This window comes from Ornithorhynchus anatinus, chromosome 16 (genome assembly GCF_004115215.2).
Source record: "Ornithorhynchus anatinus isolate Pmale09 chromosome 16, mOrnAna1.pri.v4, whole genome shotgun sequence".
In the NCBI taxonomy this organism is placed as follows: domain Eukaryota; kingdom Metazoa; phylum Chordata; class Mammalia; order Monotremata; family Ornithorhynchidae; genus Ornithorhynchus; species Ornithorhynchus anatinus.
The window spans coordinates 9,777,661-9,791,868 of NC_041743.1; the positions used below are offsets into that span (position 1 = coordinate 9,777,661).

Consider the following 14,208-nt stretch of genomic DNA (forward strand, 5'->3'; position numbering starts at 1 on the left):
ACTGTCATTCTTCCCCCCCCCCCCCCCCCCCCCCCCCGGGCATCTTTGTTCCATAACAATGCTTTTGCAGTCCCCACTGATGCAAAATTGCCCCCCTCTATTGCCTAGGCAAGTTTTGAAACCACCTTCTGCCACCCTACTTGGGACCCATCCACATCCCCCATTTTATATTTATTTTCTACCACCTCATATTATTGGTATTATTAGTGTGGTTTCCCAGGAGCTGACTGTAGAGTCTCCGGTCTTAAATCAGTAATTCAACAATTACTTCCTTCTCATTGCTTCCTCCCTCCCTAGGCTGGGAACCTTATACCCTCTCATTTTATGAGCCTCAGTGGGAGATATAACCCAGAGTAAGGGCAGTGCTCTGCACACAATAACTACTGATTTGTGTTTGTATTGATAAATACAATCTCTGGCCCAGAGACTGGAGGAAAACTTGGGACTGTACTCACTGGGAAAAGTACTGTCCATCCAGCACTGAAGAGTTGGCAGCAAACATTTATTAAGGGTTGAAGACACTGTAAAATCACGACAAACACAGCAAGGGTGAGACTTCCTGGAATATAATCGTACGGGCTGGCAGTTAAAAAGGATGGAAATGAAGCTCCGAATACAATGTAGCCAATGGGAGAGGATTTGTTGTTTGAACAAACAAGAGAGTAAGGGTAGAAGAACTAGTAACAACTAAGGAACTGAACCGGGAAGCATCATGGAAGATTAAGATTAACAAACCTTAGAAACTGAAATATGACTGGGACTGTAATCGATGCCACCAGTTTTGAGGAAAAAGTCAAGACAACACTTCCGGGTTTACTCAGCCAAACCACTTCCTCTTCAACTGTGTAATCTTTCACATGAATAATGGTGTTAGGCTAATAGGAAGGAATGTGCATTTGTACTTACTATCAGAGGAATTTGAGAGGCACATGAGCCAAGTAATCAATCATTTATTTATTGAGCACTGTGTGCAGAGCACTGTACTGATCACTTGGGAGAGTACTACATAACAGAGTGGGTAGACATGCTCCCTGCCCACAATGAGCTTACAGACCATAGGGGGAGACAGACGCTAATATAAATAAATGAAATATGGATACGTACATAAGTGCTGTGGAGGTGACAAAACAATCCACGTACAGGGCTGATGCAGAAGGGAGAAGGAGTAGAAGAAGTGAAGGCTTAGTCAGGGAAGGCCTCTTGGAGGAGATGTGATTTTAATATGTCTTTGAAGGTGGGGAAATCATGTGATGGCAATAATAATTAATAATAACTGTGGTATTTGTTAAGCGCTTACTGTGTGCCAGGCCCTGTAGTAAGTGCTTGGGTGGATACAGGCTAATCGGGTTGGACACAGTCCCTGTTCCACAGGGTCTCACAGTCTAAATCCCCATTTTACAGATGAGGTAACTGAGGCACAGAGAAGTTGTGACTTGCCCAAGGTCACACAGCAGAAAAGTGGAGCTGGGATTAGAACCCAGGTCTTTCTGACTCTCAAGCCCTATCCACTAGGTCATGCCGCTTCTCATTTTATGGGCTGTTTGGTTTTTTTTTATCGGCAAGGCAAGCTTAACCCTTTTGCAATAAAAGCTGAGGCATAGAGAGGTTTAGGGATAGTTTTCAAAGTTGCCCAGTGGGCCAATAGTGGAGGCAGACAACTGCCATGTAGAAGTTGGCTCGTTTGGGCTAACCATGTTAAAGAGAAAAGGAGTGGTTTAGGTCCTCAGTCCTCTTAAAGAACAAGGCCTCTGAAGCTATAGTAATTGTTCATATTAATATATGGAGGACTGCATCTGAGCATGGTTCAGTTGTCATTCGTTCATTTACTCATTCAATTGTATTTATTGAGCATTTACTGTGTACAAAGCAGTGAACTAAACACTTGGGAGAGTACAATATAACAATAAGCCGATACATGCCCTGCTCATGAGCTTGTCGTTCCTTTCAGAGGACGATTTGACCATAAACTGCAGCAAGAAAAAAGTACCACTGGTGTTAACCATGGAAATCTATGATTTGCAGGATTTTATCATCTTTGGTAGGGAGTCTGACAAACTCTTCCCTCGTTGGGCGCCCAACAGGATAAAAGAACTGTCTGGAAGCCAAAAGATCACTGTGATAATTAGAAATTCCTAAAGCAGGCAAAGACACCTTGTGAAGAATAGGCAAACATTCCATGGAACAGTGTAAAGTCTTTCAGGGTAAGGAACATGTGTCTTGCTTCTGTTTTACTCTCTTAAGCATTTAATAATAGCAATAACAATAATAACAATAATAATGATGGTAATTGATTGATTCGTACTCCCTGGACACTCTAGCCCTGTCTCCACTGTCAAATTAGGCCAACAGCTCAACAACTGGTTGGAATTACATTACTCATCTCAGGTCAGGTACTTTGGGAGGCCTCAATGTTGGAGTCACTTTTAGATTCATATGCAGATCATGCTCCGATCTGGTTAGTCAGCTGCTCAGCCCGCAGCGGCCAGAAGTATGTAGTCTTGACTGAATCAGTCCTTGAAACTTGAGCAATGGAAAGACTGATAAGAGAGATTAATCTTGGGTTCAGAAACAATCTACCAGACTTGTAGGAGGGGTAGAATGACTCTCTGGAACAGAGTCATTTGAGAAGGTTAGTCATGGAGGTTGGCAGGAAGCAATCTTCACGTATACCCAAGGAGCACTGGTGAGTTAGTGATTGAAGGTAACCTGATTTTGGCACTAAACACACTGCTGTATGGGAAACCGATACACTAGGAAAGAGAAGGGGAGAGGAGACCTTGTCAGTGGGCCTGATGGGGACCATTTCTTGGCTAATAAGCTCAATGAAAGCCATCTGATAGCAGATAGCTGAGCATCGGGCCAAGCTCTACATGGGACTTTGTGGAAAAACCGGGACCTCCCAGTTATTTGGGAACCCCTTGCCAGATTATGAGTGGCAGGGGGCTCTACAATACTAAACACAGAACTGAGAGGAAGGAGCTCAAAGAGACAAACCCCATTCTTAAGAGACTGAATAAGTCATTAATTCTAGGTCTCCATTTCCTTTTCTTTATCACGAAGCATCACAGTACAGGCCCAGTTCACAGGAATGTACAGAAGGTAAATGGTGAAGGATTGTAAAACGTGGCAAATTCTGAAGTGCCAAGGAAGAGTCAGAAGAGCTGGGCTCTAATCCCTGCTCTGCCACTTTTTTTTTTTTAATGGTACTTGTTAAACCCTTACTATGGGCCAGGCACTGTACTAAGCACTGGGTTAGAATACAAGTTTATCAGGTTGGAGACTGTGAGTCCCACATGGTACAGGGACGGTGTCCAACCCGATTTGCTGGTATCCACCCCAGTGCTTAGAAAAGTACCTGGTACATAGTGCTAAAAAATGCCATGATGATTATTATTATATGGGCTCAGAGTCTTAATCCCCATTTCACAGATAAGGTCACCAAGGCACAGAGACTTTAAGTGACTTGCACAAGGTCACCCAGCTTACAAGTGCTTAGTACAGTGCCTGGCACATAGTAAGTGCTTAACAAATACTACTGGAAAAAAAAAGTGGCAGAGTTCTATTAAAACCCAGGTCCTCTGACTCTTGGGCCCATGCTCTCTCCACTAGGCCACTTACCATCTCTGGGACCTTGGGCAAGTCACTTAACTTTTCTGGGCCTCCATTTCCTCCTCTGTAAAGTGGAGATTAAATCTGCTGAAGTGAAAGTTCCTTGAGGGCAGGGATCATGTCTACTCTACTGTACTCTCCCAAGTGCTGAGTACAGTGCTCTGCCTGCAGGTTGGAATGAAGGTTCCAGGATAATGCTGGGGAAAATGCATCCATCATAGCTCAGCAGTAGTTTAAAGGCAGGTGGAAAGACTGTCTTTCCATTTGCATCTAGTCCCAAATGGCATTGCCTCTTTAAGGAAAGGAGCATTGGAACTTGGGGACCAGAAGGTTCAGTGACAGTTGGAATTGGACATTTGGAGTAGGGCAGCTGAGGCTGACAGTTGGAAGAGTGTGTTGGAGCAGAGCCATGGGCAAGCCAAAGCTGGGTCTGAGGAAAATGCGGCTGCAGACACAGCAGGACGCCCAGGAGGAGGAAGAAGGGGCCCCGACAATCAGCAGAGGAGAATAGGAAGCCGACAGTCATGAGGGTGAGGAGTGGCTTTGGGAGGTGAATGGAAAGACCGGATGAGAAAACCAACCAGATGAGAAAGTGAAAAATCTTCTCCAATGTGGGCAGTGTCCCCTACCTAAAACTCTCTCCCTGTAATAATAATAATAGTGGCATTTGTTAAGCACTTACTATGTGCCAAGCACTGTTCTAAACACTGGGGTAGATACAAGGTAATCCCCATGTTACAAATGAGGGAACTGAGGCACAGATGACTTGCCCAAGGTCACACAGCAGACATGTGGTGGTGCTGGGATTAGAACCCACGTCCTCTGACTCTCAAACCCGTGCTCTTGCCATGAGGCCATGCTGCTTCTCGAACGCATGCCCTAGAGTGAACTGCTGTCTGATGCTCCTCTTGTGTAAACAGATGCTCTTCATTCCTTTCTGTTCTGAGTTCTGTTGCTGGGAACCCAAGATGGCCCTGGCTGAAGCAGGGAGAAGGAATATACTGAACTGGAAAATTGCTGTTTTGGCTGAATCTATGGTGTTATTCTTTCCCTGTGTGTTCCCCAGTTCCCCTCACCCTCACTTTCTCAGTCTCTTCGGCTCGCTCCTTTTCTTCTTCTCACTCACTTAACTGTCTCAAGACTCTATTCCAGGTCCCCGTCTCTTCTCAGTTTATATTCTCTCCCTCAGGGAGTTCGTCCACTTCCTTGGCTTCAGCGATCACCTCTATGTGGATGACTCCCAAATCCACCTCACTAGCCTTGACCTTTCTCCCCATCTGCAGGAAATCTCCAGATGAATCTTGCATTGTACTCTCCCAAACGTTTAGTACAGGACTCTGCACACAGTAAGTGCTCAATAAATACCACTGATGGCCATGATGAATGTCCCATCAACAACTTAATAATAATAATAATAATGTTGGTATTTGTTAAGCGCTTACTATGTGCAGAGCACTGTTCTAAGCGCTGGGGTAAACAGAGGGGAATCAGGTTGTCCCACATGGGGCTCACAATCTTAATCCCCATTTTACAGATGAGGGAACTGAGGCACAGAGAAGTTAAGTGACTTGCCCACAGTCACACAGCTGACAAGTGGCAGAGCTGGGATTCGAACTCATGAGCCCTGACTCCAAAGCCCGTGCTCTTTCCATTGCACCACACTGCTTCTCTAACTTAATCTCGATGTCTAAAACTGAACTCATCTTCTCTCATAAATCCTCTCCACATATATTTCCTATAACAGTTGATTACATTGCAGAGGAGCCTAGTGGGAAGAGCACGGACCTGGGAGTCAGAGGACATGGATTCCAATCCTGGCTCTATTTGCCTGCTGTATGACCTTGGGCAAGCCACTTAACTTCTCTGGACTTCAGTTTCCTCAGCTATAAAATGAGGATTCAATTCCCATTCTCCCTCCTACATAGACTGTGAGCCCCATGTGGGGCATGGACTGTGTCCGATCTTATTAACTTGTATCTACCCCAGCACTTATAACAATGACTGGCATATAGTAAGCCCTTAACATGCCACAATTGTTATTATTATTACCACACCACCATCCTCCTTGTCTTCAAAGCCCACAAACTTAATCTGATCCTTGACTCCTCACTGTTTCTCAGCTTTCACATTCAGCCTGTTGCTAAATCCTGTTGGTTTTCCTTTACAACATTTCTCAGCTCAGCCAGCACCCTGGTCCAGGCTCTCAGCACAGCCCCAGATACTATTGTATGAGCCTCCTCCCAGGTTCTCCAGCCTCTCCCTTTTCTAGTTTATACATTCTACGTCTTGGATGATTTTTTGAAAATATCCTTCTGTACCCATCTCTCCACCCCTCAAAAACCTCCAATGAGTACTCATTCGTCTTCTCATCAAACTGTTAACCATTAGCTTTAAGGCCATCCATCAGCTCTCTCCCTCTTACCAATCAATCAGTGGCATTCATTGAACGCTTACTGTGTGCAGAGCATTGTATTAAGCACTGGAAAAGTACAATATCTACCCACTCTTCCTCTAGTACACTCCATTTTGCACTCTCCATCCCTCCAAGCTCACCTTGTCATTGAATTGTTCTCAACTCTCTCACCTGTGACCCCTGGTCCCTCCCCCTGTTTTTATGGTATTTGTTAGGCACTTACTGGGTGTCAAACACTGTTCTAAGTTCTCCCTGTCCCACATGAGACTCACAGTCTGTCTGAGAAGGAAAACAGGTATAGAATCCCCATTTTGCAGTTGAAGAAACTGAGGCACAGAGAAGTTAAGTGCCTTGCCCAAGGTCATACAGCAGGCAAGTGGTAGAACTGACATTAGAGTCCAGGTCCTTTGGCTCCCAGGCTCGTGGTCTTTCCATTAGGCCACACTGCTTCCCGGTTAAGCCGCGCTGCTTCTCCTCTATGAAAGTCTCTCCCTGCATCAAATCCACCAGACCACAACTCTCCTAATCTTCAAAAGCCTTCTGAATTCCACCCTCATCTCCATGTAACTGCACCCACATTACACTTTTGTACATATTATTTTACATACTATACTATCTGAACATATCCCTCCTATTTGCAAATTATTTCATGAATCTCTCCTTAGCTAGATGGCAAATTCCTTCTGGGCAGGGTTTTTGTCATCTACTGAATGTATTCTCTCCCAAGGGTTTAGTACCATATCTTAGATACAGTAAATAGTACAATTATTGACTGATTGAATGACTGTCCTACCCTGCAGCAACTCTGTGAACTCTGTCCCGGAAAAGTGTCAATCAGTATCTTCTTTTTCTCCCCCAGTGCCTATCACAGGGCTTAATGCATTGGAAGTTCTTCATAAACATCATTAGTACTGTCTCCCTCATCATCAGAGCTACGAGCTGCCTGGACCTGGCTCACCCTATTACCACTGCAGCTACGGCCTACCAAAACCCTCAAGTCCCCAGTGCGTCCCCTCCCTGCCTCTATTCCTCAAAACGCCGTCAGGACCTAACTCAATCCCTCACCCCTGGAGCAGCAACAAATGGGGCCCTCGCTCACACTGCCACCAGAGACGCAGCCTGCCGACGCCTTGAAGCCTGTCGAGTGCCTCCTATCCATTACCACCACTTGGGGAGACACTGCCAAGGCACTCACTCCCTCGCCCCTGAAGCTGAGGCCTGTCAAGGCCCTAAAGCCCATCGAGTGACTCCTCCAGGTCATTACTACTCGTGGGGTTCCCAGTACCTTTCTCAACCCCTCTCCACTGGAGCTGCGAAATGCTGGGCCCTGGCTCAATCCCTTGCCTTTGGCGCTGCAAGATGCTGGGCCCTGGCTCAGTCCCTCACCACCAGGGAGACAGCCTGCCAACACCCTGAAGCCTGGTCAGTGTCTCCTCCCCATCCCTGCCACTCATGGGACTGCTGGGGCTTGGCTCGGCCCCTCTGTACCGGAGCCATGAGATGTTGGACCCTGGCTCAGTCCCTCACCATCATTACCACGGCCTGCCAACGACCTACAGCCTGTCAAGTGTCTCCTCCCCATTACCGCCACCCAGGGGATGGCGTAACAGCCGTGGCCTGCCAATGTCCTGAGGCCCACGGAGCATCCCCTTCTCAACCAACTTTGCCTCCACGGCCCAGAAGCTTGGTGAACCCTTGTTCGTGCTATCTCCCCTGGGGCTATGGCCAACCAAAGCCCTGAAGGCAATGGACGGTTCCCCCTGCCTGGGGACTACCTTCACAGCTTTAGACCCTTGGAAAGCCACAAGCCCCCAGGATCCAGGACTTCACCACATCCTTCAGGACCCCACCCTCTGCTGTGGCTGTGATGTTGGACTCTGCTCCTCAAACCACAGTTCTCTATTACTCTCCTGGTATTTATCATTTTCCTTGTCTTTGATGCTCTGTGTCTTCATTATTTTGACTTTCCTTATGTGTCAGTCATCTATTCTCTCTCCCATTTTATGCTTAGACAGGGAAGGCCAGCGACCAAATCTAATTCTCACCCTTGTATTTTAACTCCAGCACTTCATTCAGTGCTTTGTGCACTACAGGCACTTAAATGCTATTTACTATTAATAGTTGCTACTATTATGCAAATCTATCCTGAGGATCATATTGTACATTCCAAGTGCTTAGTACAGTGCTCTGCACATAGTAAGCACTCAATAAATACTATTGAATGAATTGAGAAGATGACTGATCTAGAGGCTGACAATACAAGCCCTAAAGAATTTGGATAATTAAACTTATAAAGACTCAGTTTACATCTGTTATTCAAATGAGGATTAAAACAATAGCAGAAAGCGTATTTCACTTTGGTAAATAGCAAGAATGGAGGTATTATTACTATCAGGAAGTGGGGGTGGAAGAAGAGACAGTAAAACCTCCTTGGGGACAGGGAACATGTCTACCAATTCTGTTGTATTGTCCTCTCCCAAGCAATTGGTACAGTAATCTGCCCACAGTAAGCACTCAATAAATACTACTCCCTGATTGATTGAAAGAGCCTGAGAAGAAGCAGTACCTCTTGAAGATCCGGTTAATAATCATGGTATTGTCTAATGGCTTGCTATATGTTAAGCACTGCATTAAGCACTGGGGTAGCTACAATACATGTAAACTGGATTCAGTGCCTTCCCAAATGGGGTTCACAGTCAAAAGGGGAGAGAGAACAGATATTTAAACCCTATTTTTTAGAGGCTGAATCAGAGACACAGAGAAGTTATGTGATTTGCCCAAGATCACCCAACAGACACGTCGACGAGCCGAGACTAGAACCCAGGTCATCTGACTCACAGACCTGTGCTCTTTCCACTAGCCCATACTGCTTCTCTGGTTCCCCTCTAATCCACATGCTTGCTGATCCTAAAATGAATTATTAATCCTACTCATTTGCCAGTTTAGGAGAGAAATTTACCCATTTAAAATTCTCAGGATTATCCCTGAAACTCATTTTACAAATAGGTGGGATTACACTAACAATCCACCAGTCCTTGGGCCCAGTGACTCTTCAGCACTCTCATGGGGGTTCTACAATTTCCCCTCCAAATTCCTTCAGAATTGTCAGATTCCTGCCATCTGGTCCCAGGGATTTGTTTACATTTCAAAAATCTGGCCTGAAACGTCCCGCAAAGTCATCACAATTTAACCCAATTCTCTCTGACCTGTCTGCTACAAAAAACCATTTGCTTGTATAAATTTCTCTAACATCTACCTAGGGGAAAGAAACTAAAGAATTAGTAAGCCTCTCATAACAGTTAAAAAAACTAGAGTGTTTTTAAACCTCCCAGTTATCTCCTTTCCATTATACTTCTTGACAGTCAAGTGGCTCCACTGATTCCCTAACTAGATTGCAGCTCTTGGACATACTTGAAGAATATTTATTAGCATTGACAATCTTTGCGAGGTACTCCTCAAACTCAGTTTTCAACCTCTTAACATCCTTTCTCTACCTGACTTGCTCTTTATGTATGTTCTTGTCCTCTCTCGGCTAAGCTTTCTGCTTTTGAAAGGAAAACCTTTTCTCCCTCTGACCTCTTTTACCCTGCTAGTTAGCCACACAGGGATTCTGTTTGGTTTCACGGTTCATTTGTTCCAAGGATCACATTTACCGGACCTTGGAGACAGTATTTTGAACAGCCTCCAGCTTTTTAGCAAGTCACTTGTTTCAGCTACCCCTTTGCCTAATTTCTTTTTCCTAATTTAAACTTGCTGTTGTTTTGTTCCTTGGGACCTCCCCAGCAAAAATGTTAAATTTTCTGTGTTTGATAGATGGATGGGTTAGGCAGAGTAGAGAGCTCAAAGAATTGGGAGACCTGGATTCTAGTTCCAGCTCTACAAGTGTAGAACAGCACTTAGAACAGTGTTTGACACATAATAAGCACTTAAATTCTATTTTAAAAATACAGAAATGCCTGCAAAGGTTACATCATTAGTGATGGACTTGTGCATCAGCCCTCTCCTCTGTCCAACAACACTATATGCCCTCACTTACTGACTCTCAGGCCCACTATCTACACAAACTTTTCCAGACTTTTAACTCCCTTCTCAGGCCTCCATCCTCTCTCCCACCACTGCTGATCCTGACAACTTTATTGACAAAATGGAACCATAAGGTGTAACTACTCTAAATCTCTCCCTTACCTCCCCTACTCCCTCTGAGCTCCCCATCTACTCGCTCATCTCTCCTGGCTATCTCTCAGAAGAGATCATCTGCCTACTTCTGAAATATACCCTATCTACCTGTACCTAATTCCTTCACACCTTAAAAAATGTTGGTGCCCACTGTTTTTCCTTCTCTGACAGCCATCTTCAATTGTTCATTCTCTGATGGCTCAAGCACAAGCTTGAGGGCAGATATGCCTACGATATGAACTTTCTTAAGTTCTTGGTACAGTGCTCTGCACAAAGTAAGCATTTAGGAAATTCTATTGAAGTCAGATCAGTAAGCCATGTGTTTAGCCATATTTGGCTATTTGGGAGGGGATGAAATTATCCAAAAATTATCCCCACAGAGTCCAGGAGAAGCAGGAGGGAGCTTTTTGCCTTAATGGTCAAAAGCCCAAACTCCCCAGAATTTCCCAGTGGGTTGGACTGCCAGAATTAATGCCCTTAAATTATTGCCCTTGAATTACCCTTAAATTGACTCCAACACTCTGATGTTCTGTACTATCACATATCACTCTTCCATTTAACTAGTGTGAAAGTGCAATTCTCCAAGATGTGCAATGAAGTGAGGAAAACAAATTTCTCAACCACCAGATTAAATCATATCCATTCTTCTGAAGAGACAGAGAAGCAGCGTGGTTTAGTGGAAAGAGCCTGGCCTTGGAAGTCAGAGGAGATGGGTTCTAATCCCAACTCTACCACCTGTCAGCTGTGTGACTTTAGGCAAATCACTTAACTTCTCTGTGCCTCAGTTACCTCATCTGTAAAATAGGGATTAAGACTGTGAGCCCCACATGGAACAACCTGATAATCTCGTATCTATCTCAGTGCTTAGCACATAATAAGCGCTTACAGATACCATCATCATCATTCTTATTCTGTACTCATCCACTCAATCTTTGATGCTATTACCTAGAGAGCTAAATGGGATGATGATGATAATAATATTAACATATTCATTAAGCACTCCCCATGTGCCAAGCACTGTAGTAAACACTGGGGTAAATAATCAGATTGAACACAGACCTCGTCCCACATAAAGCTCACAGTCTAAGGGGGAAGGAGAGCAAGCAGTTCATAACAAATGCCACTATTATCATCATTATTATCATCATCCCCGGAAGCCCCAACACTTCCCTTGTAACAGATTCCTGGTCTTGATTTTATAAATAGTCTTAAATTGCATTGCACAAAGCCTTGGCTAATGTGGATAAGTGAGGCATAAAAGAAAATCTGCAGCTGTCAGCACCTAGTAAAGACCACAGAATATTTGCAATGTCTGATTTTAAATTTATGAGACATCACTTCACTTTCAGATATAATTATTTAGATTAGCTACTAAGTGTAGTTTTGTATTACTTAGAAGTGACTGCTGTTTTCAAAACTGGTGAGTGTCAGATTGTTTGTACATCTCATCTACTAATCTTTTCTCATCCTTCTAATTTAACAGGTAAACAAAAATTAGAAATAAGAAGAGCCATCCATTGAGGAAAATATCTAAGAGCCGAAGCAAATTTATTTTAATGTCTGGAAAACAGAAAACACACAAAATAAATCTTAACCTGTTTTGCTGGCTTTTATCAAACAACCCCAAAAGAAGCTCTGGGGTAGATACAAACTAATCAGTCTAGACACAGTCCATGTCCCACATGAGGTTCTCAGTCTTACTCATCATTTTACAGATGAGGTAACTGAGGCACATAGAAGTGAAGTAACTTGCCCAAGGTACCACAGCAGACAAGTGGCCAAAGTCCTTCTGACTATTCACTAGACCATGCTGTTCTTTTAGTAGAGGGCAGAGGCTGGGTATTCTGTATTTACCCCAGTGTTTAACACTGGGGCAAGCACTTAATAAATACCACTGCTATTATCATCATCATCTGTAGCAATTGGGGATAATGGCTAATTAGTCACAAATGGAGAGTGATAAAATCCCTTTATGGGATGACACCATTTTCTTTTCAGCCAAATATTGATTCAGTTTGGAGTGCCCTGGATTTTGACCCCTCCTACGAAATTCCAGGCCTGCTCTTTCTTCCTCTGACCTCTTCGAGTTGGGAGCACCTTTCTTTCTTTCCACTAACTTTCCTTCCCTGCCTTGCCCTTTAAGTTCTTCGCACACTATCAGTGAACTCAGCAAGCAAGCTTTGGCTTCTCTCACCCTCTGCTGGTCGCTCCGCATACCCTACTTGATCCTGTGGATTCCCGGATGCATCCTGGGTTCACTGCAAGAAGATAAGGATAAGAAGTTAGGGGTTAGGGTGGTGGGCAAGGAGAAAGGGGTAGAAAACAAGGTAATGGTATGAGGGAGAAGAAAAGGGGAAATGGGGGGGGGGGAGGGAGCAGAAGGTTAGTGAAACAGAGGAAGCGGAAAGAGGAAACAAAGCTGATCTCGGTAGGGCATCCAGGATTTTGATGCTGCAGCTGAGTCCTAATCCAGCTTGTGAGGAAGAGGTGGCACCTGGGCAGTTTGGCAGCCATTTCAATAGGACATCTCCTCTAAATATAAACAAGACGGAGGAAGAAGGAGCAAGCGACTAAGATCCTTGAAGTGATGCTTTTTTAATTATTATTTTCTGAGTACAAGCTGTTTCCTGTCTTTTAGAGTCTATTAGCTCTTTTTGTGTTTGTCCTTCCAGACTCCCTGCTGTTTCATCCCCCGGGCCTTCCCCCTTTCCCAGGCGGTGGCCCTCGGGAGATGTTCCAGCCGATTTTGGCTCGGCAATGTTGCCACCTTTGTCTGAGGGCCTTCTCCCACCCCGCCCACCCTAGTAACTGGAGAGATGCTATTTCGGGAAACAGCAGCTGAGCTCGAGGATTGTTAATTGTTTGTCAAACCCTTCCAGGCCAGTGAGATCACATGAAAAGATTAGACTATAAAGTCGCACCCCTTTTCCACCCTCTAAGACCCTCCCTCCGGTGACCTCTCTGAGAAGTGTAACTTGCCGTCCCTCCGCCTACTAAATTTATCTACTCTTTCAACCAATCACAGCGGGAAGGCAATGAACACAACAGACCACATTCACAAGCACAACACATTACGAAACCAATCAAAGTGGAGCTAATGAAACACATTTGCAGACACGCGCTAACCATTTAAAGACAAGGGTTCCGCAACGCCCACATTTCCAACGCACTTCTATTTCTAATGTAGCACTGGGGTGGGGGGGGGGGAGAAGGAGAAGACACCCCGAGATGCCCTCCCTGACTGACATTCCAAATCGCACTGGCAAACTAATCAAACAAAATTCTATCAAGATACCCTACTGACACACAGTAAAAAAAAAATCCGCACAGGCACACTAATCAGCCCCTCACACTGACACACACTCAGACACAGCGTGATCACACTCAGAATCATAGAGCGCAGAGACCCAGACAGATACAAGCTCCCCAGGATTCTGACCTTCAGAGGCCACCATGTGACTCTGTCTGAAACTTACTAAGGCATTACATCAGCCTGGGAATGAAAGGAGAGGGGGAAAAAAAAAAAAAAGATTGAGACCAAAATATAGTCTTCTTAAAAGGGCAATGTCACCAAGAGATTATTAGGATTTCTCGCTTCTCTGAGCAATTCTATTTATGAAAGGGCACCTTTCGTACTTTTGTTGATTCGAGAAGATCTACGGGGGGGAAAAATAGGAATTACACCCTCTTTAAATGCCAGGTCTTTAAGAGGACTTTTTCCTGATTTTGAAAATGTAAAGAGCGATGTTTCCTCCTTGTTAACACTTCATTAAAACAGAAAGAAGAGTTTGACTTGAAGAATCTAATTAGACGATATTGCCGGAAAAGATTATAATAATGACATTACTTTGAGCTGATTATCTCAACACCTTTCTTCCCAGAAACTCAAACAGATTTGCAAACATCATCCACTAATACGCACAGCCTTAGCGAGTATTTCAGAACTGGAGATACGGTTGCACTTGAATGATAGTTAAATTAGAATCTGTGTAATTCCTAATGGTGTAGAC

General features: G+C 44.4%; 1 protein-coding gene across 1 annotated transcript; it reads left to right on the forward strand.

Annotated features, from left to right (window-relative positions):
* Positions 1-3,943: 3,943 nt before the first annotated feature.
* LOC103168221 lies at positions 3,944-7,938 on the forward strand. Its single transcript, XM_029080457.2, has 2 exons — positions 3,944-4,139; positions 6,882-7,938. The coding sequence occupies exons 1-2, from the start codon at positions 4,134-4,136 to the stop codon at positions 7,761-7,763; spliced, it is 888 nt and encodes a 295-aa protein (XP_028936290.1). The 5' UTR covers positions 3,944-4,133; the 3' UTR covers positions 7,764-7,938.
* The last annotated feature ends 6,270 nt before the right edge of the window (positions 7,939-14,208 follow it).